Source organism: Argopecten irradians, chromosome 2, assembly GCF_041381155.1.
Source record: "Argopecten irradians isolate NY chromosome 2, Ai_NY, whole genome shotgun sequence".
Taxonomy (NCBI): domain Eukaryota; kingdom Metazoa; phylum Mollusca; class Bivalvia; order Pectinida; family Pectinidae; genus Argopecten; species Argopecten irradians.
In genome coordinates this window covers 35,630,886-35,655,794 of record NC_091135.1, presented here as the reverse complement: position 1 = coordinate 35,655,794, position 24,909 = coordinate 35,630,886, and the positions used below count along the sequence as shown (strand labels likewise).

The window sequence follows — 24,909 nt, the reverse complement described above, 5'->3', positions numbered from 1 at the left end:
TGCTTCTACCATTGCTACCCTTATCTTTGTATATTTTGATCATTGGTTGCTGCTGATGTGTAAATAACAGTCAAAACGTTACTCTGGTGAATTTCGAACAATAAAATAAACCTTTCAGCTCTTCTATTATGTTCAAAATTCATTTTCTCAAGTACATGTACATCATTCTGAGACTCATCTTAGATTAAATTGTGTTTATTCATCCTTCTGGTATATGGGTGATATCTGTTATCGCCTTAGTGCGTTAAAATTAAAACGTTTCTCTTGCAGATAACGTTTGTGTATTTTTATATGTTTTTGAAGTGTTTGACTTGTCTTCCGCGTGTTGAGTCTACTGTTGACTATGTGTTATTGTGTAAAGATATATCAGGAAACAAACGACAAGACAGTTTTATGATAAAATGCTAGGTTTTATTTCAAGTTAGTTTAAGATAGGGACAATAACACAAACAAGATTTTGTTCATTTTTGCAATTCGTCTACAACTTATGAAAGAGATCGGCGATACAGCTCTGTGGTGATTGATAATGATGGTACACATTGTCGGGAATACGTACCACCGTCCCAGACTGACTTTCAAATGATCAACGGTCAATGTTAAAACGAGGTTGTACGTCACTTCCTGTGTGGGTGGGCGTGACTATATAGATAGACTGACTGACGATTGGTAGGGGTGTGGCTCAACAGTAAGTGAATGTGTAGCTGATTGGATAGTTTAAGTTGTCTGTTGTGATTCGCAGAATTGATGACGCCATGAGACTATGTAGTAAGAAGACTACCGAAGGGGACTAAAGCGTTGATGGGATTTACAACAGTAATTAGACGTTAAGGATATCATACTCGGCAAACTTTCTACCATCCCACAGGCAGCAATATGATAAACCAAGAGGTCAAAGTTCAAATAAATATTTCATAATTCAATTAATGTTAAATTTCGAAATATGGAAACAACTGATTTAAGATTAAATGCGTCGCAAACGAATTTGCTGAGATTAAAGTATATACTGTAGGATACCTTAATAGTGAATTTATATATTTTTCATGATACAGATTGAATGCAATTCTAGACAAATATGTTTTGCCATAATTTCATCATCCAGTAAGGTTTTGGAATTAAACACATTTGATGTTACCGTTTGTGTATGTATGAGGAAAGTGACTTGTATGTGATGAAAGCTTTTGTCACAGTCTCATTTTTTGTTGCAAATTAATTTGAAGGGAAACTAATACTTTGTCCACATAGGTGGTATCTTTATTTGTAGGATTTCTAGCAAGTTACGAATATTCAGCATAACAAATTGAATGGAAACATCGAATTAGCATAATCACAAACTAGCAACTGAAAGTATAATTTGTTGACACCATTAACGCCCGGGTGATCTCCATCCAACGAATCGCTGTTGTTATAGAAACAGTATACATAGATATATATATATATATTTATATAATATATTCAATTGGTGAAAAAAACAGTTTGTCATGATAATCACATTTGACCTTTGACCTTTTAGTAAAATCAACAACCGTAGCCAACACATACTCAAGCAAAACAATATTTACGCAGATACCAATATTCATTTAGAAATTAAATCTAGACTCTTACGATAATATCCATAACCTACTTTAATTGTATATGTTACGTAAAGGGGATTAAATTCACATTAAATCGGGTAAGTAAATTCAGCAAATTTAATCAAGATTTAAATCACAAACACACAATATACTTATATGTGTATTTGTTCAAATTTGAAATAATGCACAAATCGATTTGCAAATCAAATAAGTTAATGATAAGTTAAATCTTGATTTTAAACTTGTTGAATCAACACAATATCTGTCAATGTACAAATGAATGGAAGGAAACTGAAAGTTGTGCGCTGGCGACTACAAATGAATGACGTCCTTAACTCATACACCCCTGAACATACATTTGAACTCGTCTAGTTCTGAGTCTGGAGCAGTTCATGATGAAATGTCAGGGATGCAGGAGTTATAGGAGAAACATATCAGAAACGGTTAAACATACAATTATTTAAGTGTGTTTTGTTTCCTCAGGAAAAGCGACATTGAGGACATATCACACAAGTAACTGTATTATATTCTGACATCCTCTATATGCGAAGCAAAATTTGTACTCGTGCAAATATCGTACAAGTACAGCCAACATTATATTACAGGTACACCACTGTTGACATTCAAATGAAAATTAACTATAGGGACTTTTAATGGATAAATTAATGAATAAGTATCATGTTATGATTCTATTTCACAGAATAATTAGTTAACCGATGCATAACCACTACCGGTAATGGTAGAGCGGTCTCCCGGGAGTAAGGTGCAATATTATAACACGGATGTCAGCTGTACACTGAATAAGTAGAAAGATAGTTTGCAGGGGTTTTGTTGGTTAACCATTTTATTAATCCAGAGAGAAAGCAGAAGAAAGTGAATTGTGATATAAAGCGATATGATGCAATATATATATTATCATAACAATCATTCCATCTGTTTTTGTGGTCTATAATGAATAACAAACACAGAAAAGAAAAATAGACTAGTTTTTCCACACACATTTAATAAACCTATCAATCGAAACAGAGGAAAGGCACACCGCTCATCCTCCTGATATTAGCCCACCTTTCATAACACATCGACTAGAATCACAATACAATCAGATATTGCACAGTTCTATATACCAATAATAAATAAATAAGCCGACCGATCAACCGGTCGACGCATGCGTGATGACCGATCAACCGGCATACGCGTGTGCGATAACCGGTCAACCGTTCGACGCATGCGTGATGACAATAAACTCGACAGAAGAGACTGGCAGTTGGCGTGCATGATATTACGTACACCAATATATATGTATATATATATATTATGATACAGCATTTGAGCGTTTATGTCATACTAACATAAAACGGCTTACGGTGCATCTTAACCAACATACATCAGCAACACTCGGTATACACTATATTAACATGTATAGATTTAAATATTTGGTCCCCGCCCCTCCCTAGCTTCAGTACTATGAGCATTATCTGCTCCATGATTTTAAAAACTAACACAAAATCCATCTTGCCAACGGATCTCTCCCTCATAAAAACGCAGTACGCCTGAGATGACAAGCCATACTTTTTTTTCTTTGATGGTACTTTTTTTTTAGACTGGCTGAGCATTGTATGGTCGATGTATCTAGAGGCGCCGTGCGTCTTCAGAGGCGTAGCCGTTGACACCCATAACTTGGGTCCATCATTTACGTTATCAAAGCCTTGTTCACAAAAGTTAAAATGAACATAAATTGCACCAGACCGTGATTTCAATAATTCCCAAAGAAATCATCGGACTCTCACATTTTCTCTGGAAGTGAAACATCTCCAAAAGTCAAAGACTTAAAAAACACTTCTCAAAAATATTCAATCCCGAGCACATATGTACTCCAAACGAAATGAACTGAGAATGCCGGCATTCTCAAAGTCATATCTTAATTCACTTCTGTCATATTCATTTGCTTGCTAGGTAGATGTTACTGTTGCAAACACACAAAATAAAAACGAATCTCTGGCGCTTTTCAATTAAGTCGCATTGCGCATGACAGCTGGACTACATAGATCTCATTAATTAGCATATTAAACATGGATGTAAAAATATGTTAATAACACGGTAGTCATGGAAACGGTAATGGCGGTAGACCTGTCAGTTAATCGTGGTCAAAAACATGCTTTATTTTCGGATAAGCTGATCTGCAAACTCTCATTAAAGAGGAGGTAACTCTCAACTTACTCTTGTCATGGAAAGGAAAACAGGGTTGGCTATACACGTCTATCACTACAGGTAGGTACATGTGATATCAAGTTATAAAATGTATCTATGGTGTCCAGGACTGTTTGCATCAAAGGAAACAAGTACATGCCCAAGGAGTAGTGTGCCCAGGAGGTAAACATGTAGATATATATATATCTACCTGCATATTTACAGGTACATCCGTTGAAGCAAGGATATGTTATGACGTGATGACAATGTTTGAACCCCCCTTATCCATAGAAAGCCTCCCTACTCCGCGCTATAATGTAGAACTCTACAAGTACTAGGGGGATAGTTCCACACTACTCCTGGCCCATGAAGGACGAAGCTTGGCAAGTCCTAACAGGGCTAGATAGCCATTTTCTTTTTTCATTACTCTGGCAAACTGCCAAAGCGTTTGATGGTCCCATGATAGTGCAGTGCTGTAGCATGTGATCATGGTTCGTAAACAGGTTGTTATGAGTTACATAATACTTAATTTGTATTGTATATATTTTCATTTATGTCAAGATTTAAAAAAAGGATAAAACTTACAAATATCCACAAATATACACTATATTTTATCTTGCTTATAAATATGACACAAACATACACTGAACTAGATTGTGACTGCAAGCTACGGTACAGGCACTCAATCCATTCACATACAGAACACATGGACAAATGTGTTCTTATACAACAAGATTTAAACATGCACTTTGATAAAAGAGATAAACGAAGCACTTTATCCAGAGAGAGTTCCCCATTTTTTGTGTCTTAATATCCCGTTTAATACTTTTCATTTAATTCAAAATATACGTTTTAGAATTTTGACCTAAATGTATTCACATTTAACGTAAAATAACGAAACAATTAGGAAATATTGAGTCGCTGAAAGAATAGAATGAATTAGATTTGTCTATAGGACCACGCATTTATAGCAAATATTCCATCACTTTCGTTTTACATATAGTTTACACAATTACAGATACGGTGTGCACAGCTCGAGTGGGTGATGGTTAAATAGCATGACAAACATAACATTAGTGTTTGTCCACATGTAAGTGAAATAGCCTTTTACAAACTAAATAATACCTTTTTATTAGATACATGTATTTGTCGCTTGTTCACAGGCCTACACGTTTCTCCCACCGCTATCACATAATATAGCATATATATAATATATATATTACCATGTGACGCTGCAGAGTTGTAACAAGGCTTAAAGAAAAGAAAACCATATATATTGATCTTTACGAGAATATTAAAGTTCTCATGCAGAAGCCTACAGGAAGATGAAACATCCATGTCCGGTTCTTTTTTGTTTTTTTCTTCTTGAGTTGTCTATGTGCTATGCAGTTTTTTTATTGGATATCGCATCGCATACGTCATTTCCGGTCTATGACGCCGTGCTATTAATCCAAGATGGCTGTGACATATTGGTATTGATTACCGATTTTTGCCTCAACGCCTGTCTATGAGGAACCACGCAGTTCTCGATCAATACTGACTTCATCAGGCTACTGTGCAGTTCAGAGAACAGATAGCTACGGTAGCCTAGTAGTATATTTCCTACTCTCTATATCAAAAAGTCACTCCGAACCCAGAGCGAGAGAGTGGGAGAGAGAGAAGTCAAATGCACATAGTCTTTCACAAGAGTTATCATCCTCTCTAAACATGTCATCCCGCTCTGATTTCTCACCGTATTTGTGTTGACAAAAGATTCCTACTGTTTGTCAACCGAACTGTCTCTGCAAGCAGTCAGGCATCGCCATAATTGGTATTTTGTTCATAATTTTATTTTTAAAATTAAGGTCACATATTCGTACACTGCACATAAATATCTCAACACATGCTCACATCCGATCTGTATATAGATGATTTAGAAACAGTTCCAGTGACCCGGCCCCAGTCCTACTAATACAATCCGCATCCACGTAGGTTATTCGCTATGATTACGTCGGTAACGGCGTCAAATACAAACTGGATATTGTTGGTGTCCGTTGCGCACGTCTGATGGCAGTAGATCTCTTTCGATGAACTCTTGTTCTTAGCCTCGAACTGAGCTTGAATATAAGCAGCTGCCTCCTCATAAGTTTGGTTTCCTATAAAATTAAAATATTCTATAAGCATTTTTTGTCAAGGTAAAGGCAACTGATCTCATACATATATATTTTGTCAGCGTAAATGTACAAATTAGACAACTATTTTTAAGAGTAAAGGCAAATAACTAGTTAAGTAATTTTGCCGTATACAGGCAAATGATTCAATTCAAAGCAAAGTAATCAATAATAATTTTGCTATCAGAAAACAATTATCTTAGCCTTAGCAAACGTTCCCATTAAAATATAAATGAAGAGAAAACTCATCAGCCTATGATACTAAGTCCTTTTTCTGTCCGGTGAACGAAGTAAAAGATCAGTCTTTATGTACCAATATATCTTAATCCATTGTTTGGCTAATTGGATCGTGGTATTTACCTGTGTACTCATTGAAACAGATGGTCAATGCTGACTTCTTGATCTTCTCCTCGAAGAGATCCTTCTTGTTCAAGAACAGAATGATGGAGGTATCGGTAAACCATTTGTTGTTACAAATATTGTCGAACAGTTTTAGACTCTCTTGCATTCGATTCTGAAATGATAAAATGGTTGTGTTTTACACAGCGTGAGAGTGATGTTAATTAAAACTGTATAACATTAAATGTTCGTTTGTACTTTCTTGGGTGGTTTAATGCTTTGAAAGTATTCATTGGACATTGGGTAAAATTATACGTAGTTTGCCTGTAAAACAAAGATATGAGTTCACGAAGCAAAGTTATTGTTTTATCGGTGGTTTCAAAGCAACTACAAAACAACTTTCTACACACAGAACACTTGATGTTATACAGTACCGCTTTAGAAAGAAGCAAACTCCTATGTATTACATTAACATTTATTTGATTATCTATTTACGACATCCGTCCAGTTAATTAGCAATTTTCATCTGTTTTATGACAACTGAATGTCCATTCTTTATTGAACATGGTTATTATAAATCTTCTGCCAATATGGCCCCTACTTTCCATTTAGTTACATGACTAGGTAAGGTCCGAACACGTCCTATCAAGTATTGTGACGTTATTATCTCTTACACTTGTGACAAAGTCACGAGGCTTTGTCCCCTTCACGTGTCTTTACGTCACGTAATTATGTACTCACTGTCGTTTCGTCCTCGTGTAAGACCTGGTCGTATTCGCTCATAGCAACACAAAATATAATTGCTGTTACATCTTCAAAACAATGTATCCACTTCTTCCTTTCTGATCTTTGACCTCCTACATCAAATAATCTACAAAATAAAAATAATCTTGTTTTAATAAGAGTTTATTTTAAAACAAGACAATCGATCTTACCATTGATAATGCTCTTGTGAATACTTGATTTTTACATCATTGTGTAATTAAATCACGTCAATTTTCTCACAAATTGTTGACGTTATAATCGCAAAATAACGTATCAATGTATTTATCTTCTGAACAGGAAAATAAACGAAAAGAAATAAATTCATGAAAAACAAGACTATGGTCGAAAGCATGCAATAGACAATATGTCAACATTCAATTGGCCCTGCAGGTAGGGCGTTAGAATTGTACCTGCTGTCCCTATTGCATGATCGTAAGAGGCGACTAAATTTAGGATTTTATCTTTTCTTTCTTCCTAAATTACTTTATTCTTCCTAACGTCTCACTTGACACCACCTCACTTTTGGCCTTGAGTTGAGCGTTCGCCCCTGTGAGGAAGGCTCTGGGTTCTGTCCCGTGGCCGAGACACACAAAAGTCTGGTAGTTTCTGCCCCTGTTTAGCGATCAGCATACAGGGAGTTGGACGACTGGTTCGCCCGTTGTCAGTATGTGACCGGGTGGGTTTTTTAGCTTGGTGTCTTCGGCGGCATGCTTCAGTGATATAGCACTATAAAAAGGGCAACAGTTCCACTATACAAGAAGACACTGCATGAATTTACCGCAGTCTCCCAAAACACGCACCTCGTACAATATACACGCAACACGCAGCATACATGGGAGGTCGTTCTTACATAACCATAGTTGTTAATAGGACGTTAATTAATCAAACAGACAAACAATATTCAATTTTGTAACATATTCTTTTCTACATATCATACTTACTTGAAATTTAAATTCTTAAATGAGAAGTGTACTTCTACTATGCCAGTCGTCTTAACCCTTGTTCTTAATATATCTTGTTCTGTAGGCATATAATCTTTTGATCCTAATCGGTCTAAGTCATCTAAAAAGCTGCAAAGAAAGACAAAAAATATATAATGATATTTCAATCTTAATAATAATAATATAAGTGTTTGGATCTACGAGTAAAAAGAGAGTGTGGAAATAAATGGAAATCAAGTAATGGAAATGAAAAATGGGAGTTGTGTTTTTGTTTTCGTCACAAAACCGGATAAAAAGGGTTACTGGTATTATATGCAGTTTGGAAAGTCATGCGATGTTGTATAGTTGTTAATATTCGCGGGGGCTTTAATTTCACTAAATTCGAAAATAACAAAAATTCGCGAAATTTAATGCCCTGCAAATTTGTCAAAACCCGTAGTTTAACATATCACATCCTGTGACGTGAATGGAACTCAAAGAGATACAAAGATGATTCGCGAAGATATATCGTCACGAATAAGTTCCACACAGTAAATCGCGATTGCCATCCGCGAAATTTAACGACTAAACACAGTGTAATTCCCCCTGTTTAACACGACTAAACACAGTGTAATTCCCCCTGTTTAACACGACTAAACACAGTGTAATTCCCCCTGTTTAACACGACTAAACACAGTGTAATTCCCCCTGTTTAACACGACTAAACACAGTGTAATTCCCCCTGTTTAACACGACTAAACACAGTGTAATTCCCCCTGTTTAACACAACTAAACACAGTGTAATTCCCCCTGTTTAACACGACTAAACACAGTGTAATTCCCCCTGTTTAACACGACTAAACACAGTGTAATTCCCCCTGTTTAACACGACTAAACACAGTGTAATTCCCCCTGTTTAACACGACTAAACACAGTGTAATTCCCCCTGTTTAACACGACTAAACACAGTGTAATTCCCCCTGTTTAACACGACTAAACACAGTGTAATTCCCCGTTTAACACAACTAAACACAGTGTAATTCCCCCTGTTTAACTGCTAAACCTCAGGACCATGGATGTATTAACCTAGATTTGTTTGCCTTAATATTAACACAGTCGTCCCACGGTGTCACTGCCATATAAGTAGATCTGTGGTGTTTAGATAATAATTATCCACATTATAGAGATATTATCCAACATAGTATTAAATTCTCTGTTATTTAGAAGCATGCAACTCCCACGACCTTTTCACAAACAGGATAGCTTGCAACTGCATTATGGATAGGACAATGATTGGCATATGAAGGTCGTTTACGACATTTCAAAATGCAGGTAAAACATTTCGTGAATAGTGTACATCTTAAAGTTGACAATACAAGTTAAAAAAGATTCATTTGAGACTAAAATTTACAACACAATGAGGTACTGTGAACGTAGATATTTACGCGAGTGCTTAATTTTGCGATTTGCGTGCATATAACTTTCACAATGTTGTTATTTTCGCGATAGATACACTTTCAGTCTTTTTAACAACGAACTTTACATAAAAACAAAAATATTACGCGCGGGGAAATTTTCACAATTTCGCGTATATAGTGTAAATTTCCCCATCGCGTGAATCTCCATGTTTACAATATGATGATTCGAAAATAGTTTTTTTTTAATTCAAATTTTTATCTTTAACAAGAGATCCCAGAGGGATCTTGACGCCCACCAAAGAATGATCAATGTCTGACAATGGAAAGGGGGAACTTTTCCCTGCTTTTCAAACTTTTTCAAACACACTACATATAAAATTTGAGACAGATCGCTATAGTACTTTCTAAGAAATAGTGGTAACAAACTTCAACAATGAAATCTAAGATGGCGGCCGGTTGCCTATCTTGTTTACCGATCAGTCCCGAAAGGCATTACGCATCAGTCCTATGCACAACTAGGGTACAAGGGGAACCTATGCATGGAATTTGAGAAAGATCCCTTCAGTACTTTCTGAGAAATAGCGATAACAAACTTTAACTATCAAAATCCAAGATGGCCGTCAGTCGGCCATCTTGTTTACCGATCGGTCCCAAAATCCAATATGCACAACTAGGATCCTAGGGGAACCTGTATATGAAAATTGAGAAAGATCCCTTCAGCACTTTTTGAGAAATAGCGGTAACAAACTTTAACTATCAAAATCCAAGATGGCCACCTGTCGGCCATCTTGTTCATCAATCGGTCCCAAAATGCAATATGCACAACTAGGGCCCTAGGAAAACCTATATATGAAATTTGAGAAAGATCCCTTCGGTACTTTTTGAGAAATAGCTTCAACACTTTTTGAGAAATAGCGGTAACAAACTTTAACTATCAAAATCCAAGATGGCCACCTGTCGGCCATCTTGTTTACCGATCGATCCCAAAATGCAATATGCACAACTAGGGTCCTAGGGGAACCTTTATATGAAATTTGAGAAAGATCCCTTCAGTACTTTTTGAGAAATAGCGGTAACAAACTTTAATTATCAAAATCCAAGATGGCCGCCTGTCGGCCATCTTGTTCACCAATCGGTCCCAAAATGCAATATGCACAACAAGGGTCCTAGGGGATCATGTATATGAAATTTGAGAAAGATCCCTTCAGCACTTTTTGAGTAATAGCGGTAACAAACTTTAACTATCAAAATCCAAGATGGCCGCCTGTCGGCCATCTTGTTGACCGATCGGTCCCAAAATGCAATATGCACAACAAGGGTCTTAGGGGAACCTACATATGAAATTTGAAAAAGATCCCTTTAGCACTTTCTGAGAAATAGCGGTAACAAGAATTGTTAACGGACGGACGGACGGACGGACGGACGGACGGACGGACGGACCACGGACGAAAGGCGATTTGAATAGCCCACCATCTGATGATGGTGGGCTAAAAATAAAAGACGATACAAATGGTTATTTTTGGAAGATAACCTCCCACATTAATGTATTATTATCTTCAAATTTATGTTAATGCTCTTTCAACCTCACAGATGTAACAAGTATATGATGAATGTAATAATCTGAATATAAACATTACCAAAAGGAGCTTCGGGTGTAACATTCGCCTACGTTTCATTTCGAGTAAAAAAAATATTAAGAAGCGTGAAAGTTGTGAGTATTTTGAGACTTAGTTATTGTTAAATAAGAGAAAGTGTCATATATTCATGGTGTTTTTTTTTTTTTTTTTTTTTTAGGTTTCGGGGTTTTAAGGCTGAAATCGTGAAAGTTGTGAGCATTTTTAATTTAACATCGTATGTCAATGTTTCACATTTTGATTTATAAATCTAATTTGTAGAATAATTGATAAATATAACTTTTATTCCACATTGCCGAAAACCTACGGTTTCGGATTTTTTTTTATTCCCGAGTCGTCCTAGTTACACCATATATGTAGAGGGCATGGGATGAGCGAAATTGTTTCCCTGTTAACGCCAATCTTAACTGTGATTAACTTGAAATTAATACAAATGTGTGTTTTAATTCTTTGCAAAAACAAAACTCCGTACTATTTCGCTGAATCGTTAAGCTGGTATTCATTGGATCTTCCGAAGCACTCCTGGACGCCGGTATCTGCCCATAACCGTTTCATGGCAGCCAAAAGTTCTTCTGAGAAAGGTTCTGTATCTTCCATTCTGGCTATCACATCCAAGACTATCTTTGCATCAGACTGAAACATATAAAATACCATTTTACATTAACCGGTCTTTAGGAAACAGTTGATCGGGTTGGTCCCAACACCTCTGGAAAAAAGAGTTTGGACTGTTTATGATATGGCACGAAGCAACTGTATACTGCTATATCAACAAGTGCTCCTATTACAATAAGTGAATTATTGATATGAAACCTTTTCACATATTAGCGATTTTATGGCCAGGGACGGTAATTTCATTATTCGTGTAATGATATATCAGTACAATGGTTTATGCTACTTACTGTATAAGAGGTCATTTACGCGGGTCAAAACTTTCACGACATAAAAACAAGAAAATCAAATTTTAGTAGTTTTAAATATTCGCCATCTGGTATACGAGGTATGTACTATTCAATAATTTCTCAACATTTCGCGGATCAAATTTTCGCGATCTGGCATACGAGGTATGTATTATTCAATAATTTCTCAACATTTCGCGGAGCAAATTTTCGCGATCTGGCATACGAGGCATGTATTATTCAATCATTTCTCAATATTTCGTGGATCAAATTTTCGGGATCATTGCAATGTCCCCTGAAATCGCGAAAATATCCTTCCGGCTATACGGTATTTGAACAAAAGGAACAACTGAAAAATCTATGTATCATTTGACCTGCATTAAGAACATATATGTAGTACTTAGTTAAGAAACATAAGTATGAAATTAACATTTATGAGCTTTATGAATAAAAAAACCCATACACATATACAATGAATAAACTGTTCAAAAGAAAGAAACATCAATGTATTTAGAATTTAAATAGATAAAACAATGTGTTCTTTCTTAAACTGACAAAGGTGTCTTTATCTCCGCAATCCTGACATATCTTTGCATAAGGATACAAACAAGGACACAGCCCGTCGTGGTGTAATCTTGCTTCAAAGGGAAACCAGTGTTATCTGCTTAGAAAGTTGTAGGAATGGGGGTTGGGGGTGTTCGGTAATATGGAAACGATTCACAATAATACAAACCAGTGCACAATGAAACAAAAGATTTGCATTCAAGTGAAAAACTTTCTGCAAACTACACTGTAGTTATTATATTTTTATGCAGATTATGATATGTGGTGAATATCATTTAAGGCCAAATAAAAGAAATTTGTTTTCTGTAATTGAACACAATTAAATTTTTTTTATATTATTCAGAACATACACACATATCAATAAATAAACTAGTATTTCGTAATGAACCCTCATTCATCTGCATATGTATATATAAGGAGTATTTCATAAGCACAATTATCCCTCTGATAGTCATTACATCAATAAACAATATATGATTATCATATTTACAAGTTCATAGACGATAATTGGACACAATGCTGATGATTGGGTACTAGTTTATGTAAGTATGTCGGTTAACACGTGACCCCATACAGTATATACATCCACACAAACTACCCCGTGTAGACTACAGTTATCTGGGAATATATCATGAATCATTAATTTATAGACGTCTAGCTTTATTTGTCCCCGTAACGTTACTGGTCCTAAAGTACCAGTAACACATCGTGAAAAATTCATTATGTCAAAACATTATTCTAGATACATGTGTACAAAAAAGCTTGTACTTTCACCTAACAATTGTATGAAAGATAAAAGTTTAAGAACAATACATAGTGCTTAATTGTTTACTGTAATATTACACATATTACACAGAGTTATAAAAATAACGATTTGGTTGGTCTGTATGGAATAAGATTTACATTTCTACGCGATGCTTTTTCTAGGTCTTACTACAAACGCTGATGTACACCGCAACATTTGCTTAATATACTCAGCTTGAATAAATAATAAATAAGGAGGATGCTAAAATGGCTAAAGCATTTTTGTATGAATTCAATTTGTATGAATTAAATTTTAATTTTGCATAAATGATTTAAATTGCAAGTTGTAATATATATACATATTTAACTGCATGACAAAGATCGATATTTGTCGTCTACTGAATTGAAATTAAATCATGTCTGTCTAAACGTTTGGTCATTTTTTTAAACTAAAACTAACTCGTACTCAGCGGGACCATATCAATCCAATGAAAATTAAAAAAAAAATGTAGCGAGAAAGAATTAATTAAAGGAAAAAACCGATATGTCACCACAAGCCTGAACTGGCTTTCAACGATATAAAAAGAGAACTGATCTGATAAATATATAACAACAAAAGCCTCCAATTATACACGGTCTTAAGTAATACGACTTCGAGTTAACAAGATTCATCGGCATATACTGTGGTTGATGAACAATAGCTCTGATCATTAATTTGAGACATGTGTTGATAACAGCCATATTTTATGTTCATCTGTACTTCATGACTTGTGTTTTGGATGCGAGACAGATTTTTATGATGCTGCTGTACTAAATGTTAATAGACTAACATATGATATTGCTCACACCATACTCAATGTGTCAAGTGATGGTCACAGAGTATCTCCCGTAAGCACAACAACGACAGGCATACCAAACATAAGTCGTACATAATGTGATATTTACAGTGCAATGAATACATAGACGTAAACATAACCCAAGCCTAGGCACGTGCGTAGGACCGACCGCGCCCCCTCGCGCGTCTCCTGACAGAAATGCCCACTACGACCGCATCAACAGCAGCAGTAGCAGCAACAAGGTTTAGTATTATGGGATGGGAACATGGCTTCCAAGCAACTGCATGTGAATGAATTCGCAGTCATTTCCTATGCATAATCATTTGTTTCAAAAGACATGGATACCTAAGCAGTCAGCGATATGAATTGGAAATTTGGAATCCATGTGTTTACCTGTGAATGGGATTGCCTATCATTAATGAATTATTTTCACGATAGGTTGTCATGCCAACCAGCCTGCCATCTTCCATCAATAAAGAGCTCTAACTCCGCCGGTTGAGAAATAATGGCGACCATTGATTATGGACAGGAGCGAGTGCTGGCTGTGTGTAGTGTACGTGTATACTCACTGTCACAGTGCCGTCGCGAGACGGCGAGACCGTACCAGACCACCGAGACTCGTTTTCAAAAAGGAAATATGGCAAAAGTCGGTGGTAGAACATCTTGTGTTATTAGGAGGAGGTATTAAATATTTGTACTTAGGAAACGACTATGAAATTCCAATAATCATAAATGAGAGAAACTAGATTTTTAAACAGAAAATAACAGAAAAAAATATATACCAATGTCATCTTCAAAAGGAAAAAATAGTATATAATAAAAAAGGCAAAATAACTAAATGATTGTATTGACATTTGAAATTAAAGTAACCTTGCGTCAAACAGAAAAAGACAAGCATGTGTCCTTGTATTGAATCAGGAATATACTGGTGGGGAATGATGTTGTGGGACATGAAGTATATAACGCAAGTTTAGCATCGTTAATTCATTACAAAACATTAACTACATTGGCGTATGTCATAATGAATTTAAAGTCTCTTTAAACTAGAAGGATATATTTCCATATTACACAGCAAAATATCAGGTAACTCCGGGGATATATCCATGTTCCGATTAAAGGTAATCCTTATAAAGATCACACACAGGCATCTAATTCTGTTGGATAATAGCTATCGTATACATTTCAAATATATCACATTAGTTTGATAAACAATAAACTCATAGTGACTGGTCATGTAGTTTTAAACATCTTAACATCAGTATAGGAATGCCTGGTCTGCCACTCAGCTTTACATAAATAATTAAGTATTGTAAATGTAGAACTAAGTTAGACATATTGCACATATTTAATTAATAAATAAGTTGTGTTCAGTTAATTACATTTGCAAAGTGGTAATGTACATACATCACACTGACGTGGGAAACAAACCACATGAACTTCAGAGCATGTTCATTTCTGTTTGTCTATCAGATATGGTTTAAATTGGGATCTTAACATTAAGTTACTCATAATGATTATCTATATGTAAAACAAATCAGGGCCCAGTGCCACGAACATCCCTTAAACTTAAGTAATTCCTTAACTTAAAACTCTCCATGGGAAAGCATTACAGAAGTTTCTTAACTTAAAACTCCCCATAGGACAGTATAACAGAAGTTAAGGAGCCTTCCTTAAAATCTGTAATGTTTTCCCATAGAGAATTTTAATAAAGTTAAGGAATGTTCGTGAAACTGGGCCCAGTTCACTCAATAAAAGCTTACTCTAAAAGTGAAAGTGCAACAATTGTGATTTGTTCTGTCTTATCAGTCTCGTGGCAACTATGTAAACAAAACTACATCTTCAAAATCTTACATGAACTCATTCACGCCTAAAGACAAATTAGCTCTTTTGAGACACAGAATAGACTAGTCCATTATGAAATTTCAGAAGTGAATGAGTTCAAACACGCTGTATTATCATGTTAAATGCACATAATTATACATTGCCCATTGGATTATTAGGAATAGTAATCTATTTTCATACCAATGAGTATTTCTGACACTTATCAAATAAACATTTACTTTAAATTATAGTTGAATATGAAATGATATTGAAACTATATATGAAATGAAGAATGAATAATCAATAACAGTTAAAAAAAAGCCATATTACAGTTATCACATGTCATCGATATACATCGAATTACTCAACTAATACAACATAGAAGACTGGAATAAAACGTGAAATATCAACAGGTTCCGGATTGCGGATGCAACAGTAGAATAAAACGAAAGTGATCGTTAATTCGTAAAACAACTACGATCTACTAGGTAATAACTAGGACAAATAGAAAGTTGTGGAAATAAACGTTGTTTCTAAATGATAGAAAAAATCGAGTTAAAAGTGAGCTAGTCTAGGATACACATAACGAGTATAGTAACCCATTCACCCCTGACACTCTTTAATGAACTGTTCCAGTTTTTGTTTTAGTAGAGTTCAAATGTGCCTTCAGGAGTTAATTAGTTAATGGTAAAATGATATATTGAAATTGCATAAAATGCACAAAAAGGTGAAATATATCCCGAAATATGAACATTATAAATACCGAAACTCGACAAGTTATCAAGAAGGGTGTAAAGTATGACGTAAAAGATAAAATAACGAAGAAACAAAAAATAAGGCTAAAGTGATGAAAAAAAAAATATATCGAAATATTGCATCAGTCACGTGATTTTCTTTGTGTCGTAAAGACAATTGAAATTACTGTGATATCAAAAAAATGGTGAGGTCAGGAAATCAGTGCGCTGTGAAATTTGGATAACTTATCAATTGATAAAATACTTTAGAAAATAATTACACGTTATTAATCTTCAATGTGTCAAGGTGAGAAAAGTGAAAATGTAAAATAAAGCAAATGTTTATCAATAATGTGTGCCCATTGCTACAAAAACCGTTTGGAAATAACAAAAATATCAATAATGCATTCAAAATGTTTACGAAATGTAGGGTAAGTTATAATAATAATACTACCTTCGTCTCCTGCAGGGAAAATGAAAATAGAATAACAATTATGATATTATAGTAAAAAATGTACACACTTACATTCATAATAATATCGATTTATATTTCATTTAAGACAAGATTGTATGCTTGTACTTTCAATTGCATGTCAAAAATGTACACACTTACATTCATCATTATATCGATTTATATTTCATTTAAGAAAGATTGTATGCTTGTACTTTCAATTGCATGTTTCTATTTTAGAAAGACATTGCCCCGATTTCTCCAAACAAAAAGCAGTGGCTAAGTCAAGACTTACTTTTTTCTCTTTATGTGACTGTTTAAACTCTTCTTTTATCAACTTTGTTTCGAAATAACGAAGTCTGTACTTCGTTTTAAAACGTTATTTTAAAACCATCAGAGTAGTAAGAAATATATTTTTTTTAAATTTCGTTTGCAGTTTGTACGTCATTCATGACATTTAAGATAATCATTGAGCTGTTTGAGTACATGTCCTTGCTGACGAGAAGGAAACAAAATTATATCGCAGTAGTTGATCCATTCACCCCTGTAGCTTCATAATGAACTGATCCAGTCTAAGAAATGGAAGCTTCATAATGAACTGGTCCAGTCTAATAAATGGTAGCTTCATAATGAACTGGTCCAGTCTAAGAAATGGTCAAGTCAAAATGAGTCTTCAAGTGTGAAGGGATTCAGTTGCTAATAATGCTGTGTCTTTTGTTTCATGAATGAAAGACACAAATATTAAGAACCATATAAAAATAAGGACTGCACAATAATGTTACAAGCCAAAACGTATTGATGCCACAGCCCAAAACGTATTGATGCTACAAGCCAAAACAATTGATGCTTCAGGCCAAAACGTATTGTCCTTTCAACCGTTTTAACTATACCTTTACATTTATCTAGCCAAATGATATCAATTCACATTGAAAGTACATATTAATGACATTAAATCATATTATGAAACGTGACATAAACAATACCATATTTTTCAAACATTTTCTTTCGTATACTAATCGCTGATCCTCGATTTGTGTTTCCTGCTCTTAAACCCTAAACGACAGATAAGATTTCAAAAAATATGAAACAACAATTCATGAAAACTGGGTTAATGTTTCAAATAATAACTCGCTGAACTGGTTGCTATGAAAACCATTTTGTGGGACTAATCAATGCCGGTTAACATCCATCATCATGACCATGTAATGTCAAACATATACAAGAGGCCCATGGGCCTTTACGGTCACCTCAGTTCGGATTCAGAATGACACAAAGACATATAAACCCTATATATTGGCCCATCAGACCCTTGCAGTTAGTCAGCGATTTTATAAATTTGATTTTTTAATCTATGAAAATCATTTGGTTCCATCAAATCTGTGAATTGAGAAGATGATTTTTGAAATTTTAGCCATTTTGACCCCTTTTGGCTTCGCCTCTAAGGCCCCTTGGGTCAGTCATGAAAAATTTGTTAGTAAGATTCAATGGCCATTTCATAGGGAGAATTCCGACAACATTTGACTAACTTAATATAAAGGCCCAAATAATGCTTGAAAATGTGTTTTCCTTATAAACTATAGTAAACTTAACCCCCTCCCCAGGGGGAAACCCGAGACCCCAGGGTCATATAATTCACAATTTTTAGTGAACCCTTGAGATCTCCCACAGCCCCCAGAGGGTGGGGGTCATATAATTCACAATTTTGATTGGCTTTATGACTAAGAAGTTTTGTGCAACATTTCATTAAAATTGCTTCAGCGGTTTTGGAGAAGAAGTCGATTTTTATTTTTAACTGACACACGACGCATGACGGACGACGCACGACGGTGGACAAAAGACGATTAGAATAGGTCACCTGAGACTTCGTCGAAATGTGACCCAATATATTTGTTTTCATTGTCACCATCATAATGCAATGTAAAACATCATGACATAAACATCAGTAAAGAGTTTATGTATGTTCAAAAACATAACTACCCAATACTCGTTGTTGTTTATATATATCTTAATACGTAAAATATAGGCATTTTTTTTCATTTTCTTAAGGTACACATATATGTTATTATCAATATGTTCATCAAAAGGATAAAAATCAAAAAGTATATCAAATACTTCTGGAATTAATAAGTACAAATTTTGAAAGTATTATAAATGACTTTCTGAATGGTTGATTTCTAGTCTTACCATAAATAATTTAGCCACATATAAAATCTTATATATAGATATTTCAGAGATTTAACTAATATACATTTCACAAAAATAAGTCATAATAACGTAAACGCATTAAATCCTAAAACATCAATATCGAATTACACGCTCACTTCCAAATGTGTCCATGTATGTCTGCGATTATTTGGCACGATTTCCATGCCAGTACATTAGGATTAAAAAGTTTGTAGGCGTAAACAGGAAGATTTTAACACTAATCTAATAGTACTAACGTTACTGGTAAGTTTGTCAATTTTATCTCTACAGATGACCCCATGATACTGGAAGGTATTTAAAATGTAACGGGAAGTAGATTTGTAATAATCTATGGGCATACAATGTGGGCCTGCCGAAGATACATTTTGAAATATATCAGTTGCTGTACATATGTATAATGATAGTGGGTCTAATGAAAGTTGTTACAATGATATATGGGAATGAAATGGTTGCTATATAATTATTGGTACCATGCGAATGGTAGGGAACATACAGGAAGTAGATATACAATAATTCATTTGTATACACTGCTAGCAGAAATCGTATCCCTCTCGATGTAAGTAACTATGTAAACAAAAGCGTTCAACTGCCCCTACAATGCTAGCCTCTATTTGTGCTGTGTCGTCTGCTGTTTATAATAAAATGATAATCGTTGTCCCAGTATGTTTGATTTACTGTCTTTGTTGACCAAACATTTGCTATGTATATAATGAATTCCCTCTTGGCGTACTATAAACATCTGAATTATACGATCATTCTTCTAACAAGCTCCCCCCCCCTCCCCTCCGTGCTACACCCCCAGACCCCCCAGTGAACTCACGGGCGAGTTCTTCACACACGTGCAGGGCGCTTGGTCTATATCCAGGATGCTCTTCAACACAGGGAGACTAAATTTGTGGGAGAGTATAGATTCTCTCCGTGTTATACTGCAGCTGTATCTATTTTAAAATCTGAGTATCCCTGCAGCAGAACCCGAAGACCCAGCCCGGAGAGTTATATTTGGTTTGCGCGTTAATGAGTCTCTTAGTTCATTCCTATATTCTAGCAGGCAAAGAGATGAGTCATTCTCCCCACACGCCAACAAAATATCGCTGTTCAAAGCATTAGATGTACACAGATCTACTACGGCATCGGATGGACCAAGATACCTACTTTTTCTTCATGCGAGTCAAACGCTCTCGTGATCTATGGATACATAGCTAGTCATTTCAATTGGTAAATAATACTTATCATTAGGCAACGTTTGCTAGACAAAAATGATCAAGGACAATTTTCTCCAGAAAAAAATATTCTATTACCTAACACATTACAACAAAATCGTAGCAACATAATTTTTCATGTTTAAAGCTATTTTTGTCTTTATTTTTATTTCTATTATTGATGATATTGATATATATTTATGTGCATTTGTATATATGCCTAAAGACAAGAAAAATAATCAAGCTCTTGCTACCCAGTTCTCTTTGTTGAAAATTAACCATTTGCATACCACCACATACGATGTTTGAAATATATAAACATGTTTCTATTTCTTAAGTCACAAAAATTAAATGATGATAAAATTAATTCATTATTAAATATAATATAAAATTATCATAGATGCCAAATATGTTGTAATGTAGTCACTCATCACAACAAACACATCATAATCGACTTTTCGTCTCCCATATCGGTTGCCCTCATCTAAAGAATAATGATCATATCGCGTACAGAACCTTTCCTGGAGGCACATCGTGAACCTATTCACATGTATGCAAATACTTATGTCTATGAAATTCACGGTAATTCGTAATGGGAATTATTGAGTCTTTTTAGCTCATTCGAGGAGGAATAGATCGTTACGTCATTTGCTTCATAGTGACGTCGTCAATCTGTGCGAACACGGCGTAATTTAAACACAGAAATAATATCTTTTTCACGATAAAATATGTCTGCAAAAGGAAAATCCGTCAAAGTAAAGTTTGCAGGTGTTACATAGTCTAGATAGCCATATGTAGTCACCATCGTCAGAAACCTAACCCCAATTGTCCTACTTACTTTTTTCTATGGAGGAATTAGTGACTAGGATAGTCATGAAAATACATTGTCTAATTTTAGATTTGTCAAGCAACCTCACCTCTCGTTCGTTATCGCCGTACGGGATGTTGAGTGTGCTCATGGCGCGAACAATGGCCACCAAAGACTGGATAGTGTTACTGTACACAACGGGTTTGTACTGCTTGTTGTCTTCACTTGTGAATCCACCTTCGTGGATAATTCTGTGGATGAAGAAAAAGAGATTGTTAAGTATATGAAGAAAAATCACGTTGAAACTTTTGGGTAAAATTAGAGGTGGTTTAATATTTCAAAGTATTATCCAATGTTATCCCATGGAAGATTGATTCCAATAAGTTATAACAAGTTTCGTTGTTTCATATTCCTGGTTGCATAGCAACCAAGACAACACACAAAAAATCATTGCATGTTACAAAAGTATATGGAGAAGAGTAATTGTTCTTTTCCCCTATTAATGAAAGTCAGCTTAGCAGAATCAATGCAGTTTTACAAGACTTATATTTATATGTGGACGGCTTTGTTTCTCTGAAAAAGTCGAAAGAACTCGTACCCTTTGAGAATTGGAAATAATGAGTTATTTGACATGTGGGTACATAAGTAGCATCTGGATGTTTTGAAGGGACTTTGGTAGTTGTTTGTTTGTTTGATTATTTTAACGTCCTATAAACAGCGTTGGACAACAGTGGGTAACAGCTTATAATGAAGACGGATATGATTGTGAATGTCATTTTACAAGTGAGTGCAAAGACAACCCGTTTGAATCCTTTATCAAAATATTGGAATGTAATCACTGACATCTGACATTTCAGAAATAATTGCATATGTTTGAGGAAAATTGTTCGGAGGAAGGAAGTCTGGTAGGGAATTTAATGCTTGTCTCAAATAAGTTTCTTGGACATCTAAATACATTTTCACAGCTATTGTGTTTACTGTTGTGTCCAGTTTCGACTGTTCCGTCCTGTTTGTTCATTAATCTCTGAAGACCATGTTTGTGTTGCAAACTATCTCGATACCTGTCTTTTGTCTCAAATTGTAATAAAACACAATGTAAACATTTGTCGTTGCATGAAAATCAACATCGACATGAAAGGCTATTCCGTAACGTTGTTCTGCTAGCTTGCTATGAAACTCTGAACATACATCATTCATGGCGAAATATATATCGTGGCATCTGATATACGAAGTTGGATAGCAATAACGCTTTGCCTTGCCAACGCAACACAACATGTCAGGGATGACACCAGAAGCACGTGCTCAACATACACACAAAGAAAAATAGGTCAAAGGTAATATGTGATGTAAGTTAATGTCATTTCCGTGTTACGTCAATGGCACGAGCTTTTTCATTCAGTTTGTGACTCCACCTTGTGCTGGAAATACATGATTCGTGGTTTACAAATTACGTAACCAGTAAAACAATAACTTCTTTAAGAAAACGACAACAAATACCACAAATACGCGTTTTAACTCAAACATAAAGATTAAGGCTCATGTGATATGATCAGTAAAAGAGGACAAGTGAAGAGTGGGAGACAGGGTATGAAGCTTGTTAAGATTGTGTCCGCTAATGTTTGCATTGGCCTCGAACTTTTAAGGCCAGGAATGCTAGAAAGGAATGTTCAAATGTGGCTTGTGCTCACGTGTCACACCATCAAATGACATCACAACACGTGAATGAGAGGGGACCACTTGTGAATCTCTTCAGTTTTAATTCAAGCATTAAGTGGGACTACAAAAGTGTTCTGTAGTTCAAGGTCACATGATTATATCCAAGATTGATCATAAAAACACAAAGCATGTTGTCCCTAACATTATTTTGTATGAAGAACCCGACAGAAGTGTACGTTGCATGTTTCTCAATTATAACTAACAACAGCTACTATTGTTTTGTACAATCAATAGTGATAAAGTACGTCGGCAGATATTCGGCAACTGGGTATTGTGTGATATTTTAATTTCTAATTTACCTCAATGTCTTCCAATATATCTGTAGAAATGTAACAACAAAAGTGCCACGACGTTTTCTCCGCTGCAAGTAGGCGTATATCTGTGAAATTGAATTGATATTGTAACCAAATAGCAGACAACAAACCGATCGTCAGCAATAGCCATTTTGAAATCAGCCTAACACATTCTTGCTGATACGTGCGTTTGTGTAAAATGGCTGCGATGTTTTCGCGGCTCTACCTAACAGTGTGACAGAACCAGACCAAATATACTGTGTGTGTGGAGAAGCTAAACACAAGCACTCGGCGATCAATAATCTGCATTCTATATTTTAATTCCGATAATTCTGAATACTGGGGACAACAACAAATCTGATAAATCATCATCTTACGTTATATCAATGTATATAGCCTATGTATCATTACGATTGTTCCCTTGTCCCCCGGTGGCACTTACGTATCGTATGGGCCTTTTGTATTGGCCACAGTTCGACGGCGTATCCAAATGACTGTGTTCTATTTTTAGCACACAGACAACATTTTCCGCTGCACGTATGAAGACACGTGTGAATGACGACAGATGGAATGTGCATACTTTCTATTTTTATCTCCATGCATGATTTATCGATATATTTCAATAGTGAAATTAGTGATGTAATTGAATGAGCAGTGTATTTATGACGCAATTGATAATTGGGAGATTGTGATAATATTCCGCTTTCTGTGTATTTGGATTTTTTGATAAATTGGAATACTTAGCGACTCTCAGTCATATTTTGAAATAAATAAAGCGACTCTCAGTCATACTTTACAATAACTAAATAATATTGTCAATACGGGGGACATGGTACCTTGATTGTAAGACCTTTGACGATTTTGTTGTGGACGAGTTTTTAATGCAAGGTAATATTAATGAGTCTGTTTGAATGAATGGCTTTGTGGGAAACAATCTCAAATAAAGAAATGATATATGGGTAGTAAAATAAGTTACAGTTTTGCTTAGGATAACTACCGTATATTTCTTTAGCAAAAGTTCCTTTATTTTGTGGGGCCGCGGTGCCCGAGTGGTTAAGATGTCCCGACATATTACCACAAGCCCTCCACCTCTGGGATGCGGGATGTGGGGCAGTTACCTGGTACTGACCGCTGGTAAGTGTTTTTCCGGGTACTCTGGCTTTCCTCCACCATCAAAACTAGCATGCCCTTATGATCCTTGCTGTTAATAGGACGTTAAACTAATACAACCGAAACCAAATCTTTGTTTTGCAGCAAAAGCGAAATTAAGCATGGAAGACGAGTGGAGGAAATCCTAGGTAACCTCTGTGGTCAAGAAAATGATGCCTTGCCTTTTCACGTCTGACCTAATAAACAGCGAAGGCGTAAACCATAACCCCCTTAAAAATGTATCCTTGACGTTATAAGACTTGTAAACGTATCCTACAAAAACTAACACAGACAAAATTTGCAGACATGAGCAGTTGCTAAGCTTGGCTTTTTACAGTATGTTATGGAAAAGCTGCCAATTCCTTATGGCAAAATCGTGTTAAAGTATTATGTCGATGTTTAACACTGGTGTATCGTTATCGGTTGGTGGTATGCATCAAAGACAGCGGCACCTTCTTTATCAGATCCGTGTACCTGGAAGGTGAAACATCGAAATCTCGTTCAAACGA

General features: G+C 35.4%; 1 protein-coding gene across 1 annotated transcript in view; it reads right to left on the bottom strand.

The window, feature by feature from the left end:
• Positions 1–389: 389 nt before the first annotated feature.
• LOC138315308 (guanine nucleotide-binding protein G(o) subunit alpha) overlaps positions 390–24,909 on the bottom strand; it is a 40,599-nt gene continuing 16,079 nt past the window's right edge. Inside the window, exons 3-8 of the mRNA XM_069256213.1 lie at positions 21,352–21,493; positions 11,457–11,617; positions 7,954–8,082; positions 6,989–7,118; positions 6,269–6,422; positions 390–5,893 (exon numbers count right to left, since the gene is read on the bottom strand). Of these exons, the coding sequence (XP_069112314.1) occupies positions 5,706–5,893; positions 6,269–6,422; positions 6,989–7,118; positions 7,954–8,082; positions 11,457–11,617; positions 21,352–21,493 (904 nt within the window). The 3' untranslated portion in view covers positions 390–5,705. The remainder of the gene's footprint in view (positions 5,894–6,268; positions 6,423–6,988; positions 7,119–7,953; positions 8,083–11,456; positions 11,618–21,351; positions 21,494–24,909) is intronic.